A 5,963-nucleotide genomic window follows, 5' to 3' on the forward strand; every position below is an offset into this window, starting at 1 on the left:
AGCATTTTTGACGATATAAATTAGGTTTTTTGGAAGGAGAGAATATGGTGAAAGGGGAAAGAAGATGAAGAACAAAGTTGTATGCGTTTTTGGTTGTAATCCACAGAGAGAGAGAGAGAGAGAGAGAGAGAGAGAGAGAGAGAGAGAGAGAGAGAGAGAGAGAGAGAGAGAGAGAGAGAGAGAGGTGGGCCCCAAATTAGGTAATTATTTTATTTTTCATTTAAATTAAATAGAAAAAGCATAAAAACATATATCAGAAGGGCATAATAGTCTTTTCAGTTTACTGAGGGACCAAAAACGCAAAGAAACCAGCTCAAAAGGACCATCAATTCAAAAAAGTCAAGGTTTGGACTAAAACCCCAAAAATTTGCATACCACAGGGACCATTTTTGCAGTTTTGTCAAAACCAAATTATGGGCATTTAAGCAAAGATGTTATATAAATGTTGATATTAGCTAATCTAACTCCTCTAATTCTATTATTTTCCATGGAGCTAATTCATGTTTTGCCAGCTTGAAACTATTGTCTTATACAAATATCACAGCTTAAAGTTAAAGGAGTTCAAACACAATATTCTTGTTAGAAGTGCATAAGTAATATTGCATTGAAATTCAAAAGATTTTGTTGAAAATGTTATGTTGAGTTGGATGATAAAAGTAATGAACCGATTATAAAACTGAAATAATAACTTAAGCAAATGTTCATCCATGAAAATTTTATTTCCCCAACCTTCTAAATTAGGATTAATAATCTTTATAAGACAGACAATAATTATCCTAAAAGATCCTCATAACTAAACAAGTTGACACATTTAAAGTGATGTATCCGACTACTTCTTCCTCTTCTTTGGAGGTTGGAGTTCTTCATCCTCATCCTCTTCCTCTTCTTCATTATCATCCTCATCTTCTCCATCATCATCATCATCATCATCACCATCATCATCTTCACCTTCATCATTATCATCTTCTTCATCTTCATCATTGTCATCATTATCATTATCATCATCATCTTGCTCTTCACCATTCTCTTCCTCTCCATCACCCTTTGCACCTCCGGTTATGTCTTTATTTATGTTATTTTTATTGTTGTTATTGTTGTCAATGTTATTCGGTGCATCATCAGAATCATGATCTTCTTCTCCTTCGGACTCATTATTCCTATCATCATCATCATCATCATCATCGTCTTCATCATTACTATCTGCTTGTAAAGGCTTCGAGTGGCAAGTTTCATGGTCTCCTTTGATTTTAGGGTTTTCAGATAAAAACCCAGAAGAATCCTAAATAATTACATGTTTTAAAGTAGGTAAATAAATTATCACTTTAAAAACGATAATAGTAAATTAGCAAAAATATAAAATTATTAAACCTTTAACTTCTGAAACATTATATTATTTTATTTTTCCATCGTAAACTAGTCATTTTTCGCAATAATGAACAATTTTGGATGCAAATTGGCAAAGTATGATACTACTTTTTTGCATTTAACTTTTTTTTAAATGCGTTCATATTTATATAGTGTTCTTATTTTAAAATTTTAATATAAATAAAAAAGTCAAAGTATAAATTAACAATAATAGTAATTAATATAATATTAATTTACATGAAGTAGGTATTGAAACTTAGAATTACAAAAATATACAATATATAAAATATAGTTTGATGGATAAAACATCCTTTTCGCTAAGGCAAGTGGCTAAGAAAGTGGCATCAAGTTTTGGAATATTCGCACTCCATCTTACACGTTCCTAATTAAATTATTAATCATTTAATAAATGCTTTAAGTCGAAATCTTTAATACTCGATACTTTCTTAAGATTTCGTTATAAACGAAAAATGTTAGAGAAATTAAATAGCCTCCTACTATTTAATATTTTATAAGATTGGTCTATGTACTTTCCGGGACTCCAAAATTGAAGGTTTTTATTTATTTATTTTTTTTTTTCAATTTTGGTAAATATTTCCGGGACTCCAAAATTGAAGTTTTTTTTTTTTTTTTTTTTTTTTTCAATTTTGGTAAATATTTCAAAGTTTCATATTGAATTTAATTCCTATGTTTTTCTGATTTTGATTTTCATCACATCGTTTCATTATAATTTCGGACTTTGTTTAAAGATGAAATAAACTTTTGTGCAAAATTGAAAATTTATGAACTCTACACTTAAACCGACAGAAATACAAAAAAAAAAAAAAAAAAAAAAAAAAAAAAAAAAAACAAAAAAAAAAGCAAAAAAAAACTACCAATAATTTAAGTTCACGTATATTTAATTAGAGATTTATTTAAAAAAAAAAAAAACTTTTAATTATATATAAACCATATTATAGTTCGTAAGTTGTTCGTTTAACCATCCACATGATTTTTTTTTTTTTAGCCATTAGTTTGGACTTTTTTTTTCAACAAAAAACAACTCCAAACAGACAAATGTTAGAAATTCTTCCCATAGTTTTTACGCTTGGGAAACATTTACAGTGGTTTCTTTTGAAAAAATTTCAATAATTAAATTAAAATAAATAAATAAAGTATATCGATTTGTATTGAATTTTGGTCTTTATAAATATAAAATACAATAACATAACATTTGAAAAATTCAATAGGAACAAAAAGTAAAGTAGAAGGATATTTAATTTCTCTTGTATTACATCTTAAAATCTTTTTGTTTTTCTAAGCAAATCAATGGGAAAAAAAAATTAGTTATTTAAAATTGGCGAAGAGAAAACACAACTGACATGAGAAGAAAATCTAAATAACAAAATCATCGCTTGTGATCCAAAACAAAGTCCACGTCTTTTTCTTTTTTTAATTCAAGAGAAGAAAATCTAAAGAACAACATAAAAGGACGAAAAAAAAACTAAAAAGCGTATATTAGCAGTACACGCAATAGTAAAAGTTCAATTTGGCGCAATTTAAGAACCAAAAAATCAAACGAACCTGAACTTGAAGCAAAGCAGACACAAGCAGAGTAGCTAGAGCTTCACCAGCGTATTTTAGCAAACTATAACTGATAACGCTATGAATCGCCTCCATTTCGTAAAAGTAGAATCACGATAACTAGCAACACCACATAAACTTATCAGTTATCAGATTAGCTTCCAATTATGTTACACGATAAACTTCAATTTAAAGAAAATGAAGGAAAACGAAAGAAAACTTGGAGATAAACGCTGGAAACGCAACATGAACTTGAAGAAGCTCCAGTTTTATGAATATATTACTGAATTGAATGAAATTTGAGAAGAAAAGCTTACGAAATGAAAGATCCGGTGACTGGTGAAGCAGATCTGGAGGTTTTATGAGCTAAAACCTGAGGACGGAGACGCCGGAGGTAGCGTTCATTGTGAACCGTTGGATGATGATCGTATGATGAAAAGCGTGAGATAGCTGTAGATATAATCCAAGAGAAAGAGAGAAGAGAGGTGCGATTTTGAGTGTGGTGTTTCTCAGGACCTGCCCGTAATATCTTCACAGGGTCTTGGGCAGTTCGGGCAGGGTATTTAATTGTTTAATTAATACTTTAATATGCTAGTCGTTGCTACCGAATTCAGCGGATTTGATTTTCTTCAAAGAATATTTTATAGGAAGTCGTTCCTACACAATAATTTTTTGTTGTATATAACAATTTATATATTACAAAGTTATACCATATAACACTTCACTTGAAAGCATAAATTCTTATATACGAAGAAAATATATTTTGTACCAATCAGTTCTCATATTTTATAGTCATTCATAAATAATATACAATAATTTACTATAGTAATTTATTAGCCTTATAATTAGGTTTTGGACAAATTCCAAATACGTTTACATGAAATTTATGAAATTTTGATATTGACAGTTTTTTGTTTTAAATTGGATTCTTTATTTTTAATTTGTTATAATATATATATATATATATATATATATATATATATATATATATATATATATATATATATATATATATATATATATATATATATTATGTTCCTTTAGAAACAATAAAGTGTCCAAGGGTTTGATATAATTAGTTTCTTTTTTTTTATCTATTTTTACATTTTATTTTTTAAGAACCTTTTAATATTCAAAGTTTGGCCACAAAACTTTAAAAAATTAAAAACTTTGGTCTCTTTTCTAAAAACTTGTTAATTCCAACCCCTTAAACTTTGCCCCTCTTTTTTATCCATTTTGATACTTTTGGTCATTTGAATCAATTTTTTTTCAATTTTTAGAAACTTTTTAATATTCAAAGTTTGGCCACAAAACTTTAAGAAATTGACGACTTTGGTCCATTTTCTAAAAACTTGCTAATTTCAACCCCTTTAATTCTTTAACCATTTTAACACTTTGATTTTGACACTTTTGATCATTGGAATCAAAAAATGTACATGTTTTTAGGAACCTTTTAATATTCAAATTTTGGCTAGAAAACTTTAAGGAATTGACAACTTTGGTCTCTTTTCTAAAACTTGCTAATTCAAACTCATTTATATCTTTAGCCATTTTGATACTTTTGGTCCTTACAGTCAAAGCTTTTATATTTTTTTTTTATGAAAAACATAAAAAACGGCCCGGAGCGAAGCTCGAGTTTTTCCGCTAGTTGCTATTAATTCTTACTATTTACCCGGTGTTGATAGGGCAAGGAGTCATGTCGATTTTAATAATGTAGTAGGCTAATATTGCATGATAATATCACACTTTTGGTAACATTATATTTTAGATGTCATAACTAAAGAAAATGTAGTGAATTTTCTGATAATTTTGCAAGGGAAATCTCAAAAAAAAATCATAATATTTTGGGTTAGTTTATGAAATAGTTTTATATTAATTTTTTCTAAATCCCTAAAAACCGGTAAAATGTTGCATTCTAACATGTTTTTTCTGGTTCAGCCGGTAACAAATTTGTAACGTCCCAAAAATATCGATAAAAAATTTCATTTTTAAACGATTAGTTTCGTACAACCATTTGTTCCAAACATCAGAGTAAACAAATATAATCAGTGCGGAAAAACCATCGTGGGACGCTGTGCAGGCAAGCCGGGTCGTGCCCTTTGGAACTGGAGTACCTCAAAAAAAATTGTTAAACCACAAACCGTAAGCACGAAGCTTAGTGGGTTCCCGCAAAATACCATATACCATACAACGGGCCCAGTCCGGCATACAAATGGACCCAACCCGCCATATTCATGGGCCTCACCCAACATGTAAGTAGGCCCAACCCAACATGCAAATAGGCCCAGCTCAACATACATATAAATGGACATAGTTTAACCATAAAAATAGTCCCAGCCCAACAAACACATGCAAGTGTAACACCATGTTTCGAATCGTTTCATAATTCAAGGTTGTGACCCGAAGATCAAGTATCATAAGGTGTTGGGCTTTAGAGAAAGAGAGGTTTAGACCCATTTGGATGTGGACAATGTAGATAATGTGATCCAAGAGTTCAGTTTGTGCTTTGGAGTCAAAGAGTAAAATGGGAAAATTGGTGTTCAGACTTCTTTTATGAGTTAGGGATGTAACATCCCCTCCAGCACGTATCACAATATTGTCTGCTTTGGGCTCCCGGCATGAAAACTTCCTAGGGGGTCACCCATCCCTGGATTGCTCTCGCCCGGGCATGCTTAACTGCAAAGTTCTTATGGGATCTGTTGCCCTTACGGCTTTAAAATGCGTTGTGACAAGGAAGGTATCCACACCCCTTATAATGAAATGTTTCGTTCTCCTTCCAAGCCGATGTAGGATTAGGTGCAACCCACCTTCACCCCCATTATAGGGTTCGATGTCCCCATCGAACACATCGACCCATGCCCCAGCTCTGATACCATTTGTAACATTCCCCCCTGGGAAGTTTTTATGTCGGGAGCCCAAAGCGGACAATATTGTCATACGTGCCAGAGAGGGATTTTACAAAGGATTTTACTTCAATGTGTTTAAGTCAAAGTAATTAAATATGGTTGTAGAGCTTCTCAATAACTTTCTGTGGA

The 5,963-nt window shown here is 30.9% G+C and overlaps 1 protein-coding gene across 1 annotated transcript; it reads right to left on the bottom strand.

The window, feature by feature from the left end:
- Nucleotides 1–689: 689 nt before the first annotated feature.
- Nucleotides 690–3,574, bottom strand: LOC145052822 (uncharacterized). Its single transcript, XM_079000724.1, has 3 exons — nt 3,246–3,574; nt 2,929–3,048; nt 690–1,279 (listed from the first exon to the last, which is right to left on the bottom strand). Exons 2-3 carry the CDS (start codon nt 3,022–3,024, stop codon nt 830–832), a joined length of 546 nt encoding a protein of 181 aa, XP_078856850.1. The 5' UTR covers nt 3,025–3,048; nt 3,246–3,574; the 3' UTR covers nt 690–829.
- Nucleotides 3,575–5,963: the final 2,389 nt, after the last annotated feature.

This window comes from Lactuca serriola, chromosome 5 (genome assembly GCF_051521515.1).
Source record: "Lactuca serriola cultivar US96UC23 chromosome 5, Lser_US96UC23_V15, whole genome shotgun sequence".
Taxonomy (NCBI): Eukaryota; Viridiplantae; Streptophyta; class Magnoliopsida; order Asterales; family Asteraceae; genus Lactuca; species Lactuca serriola.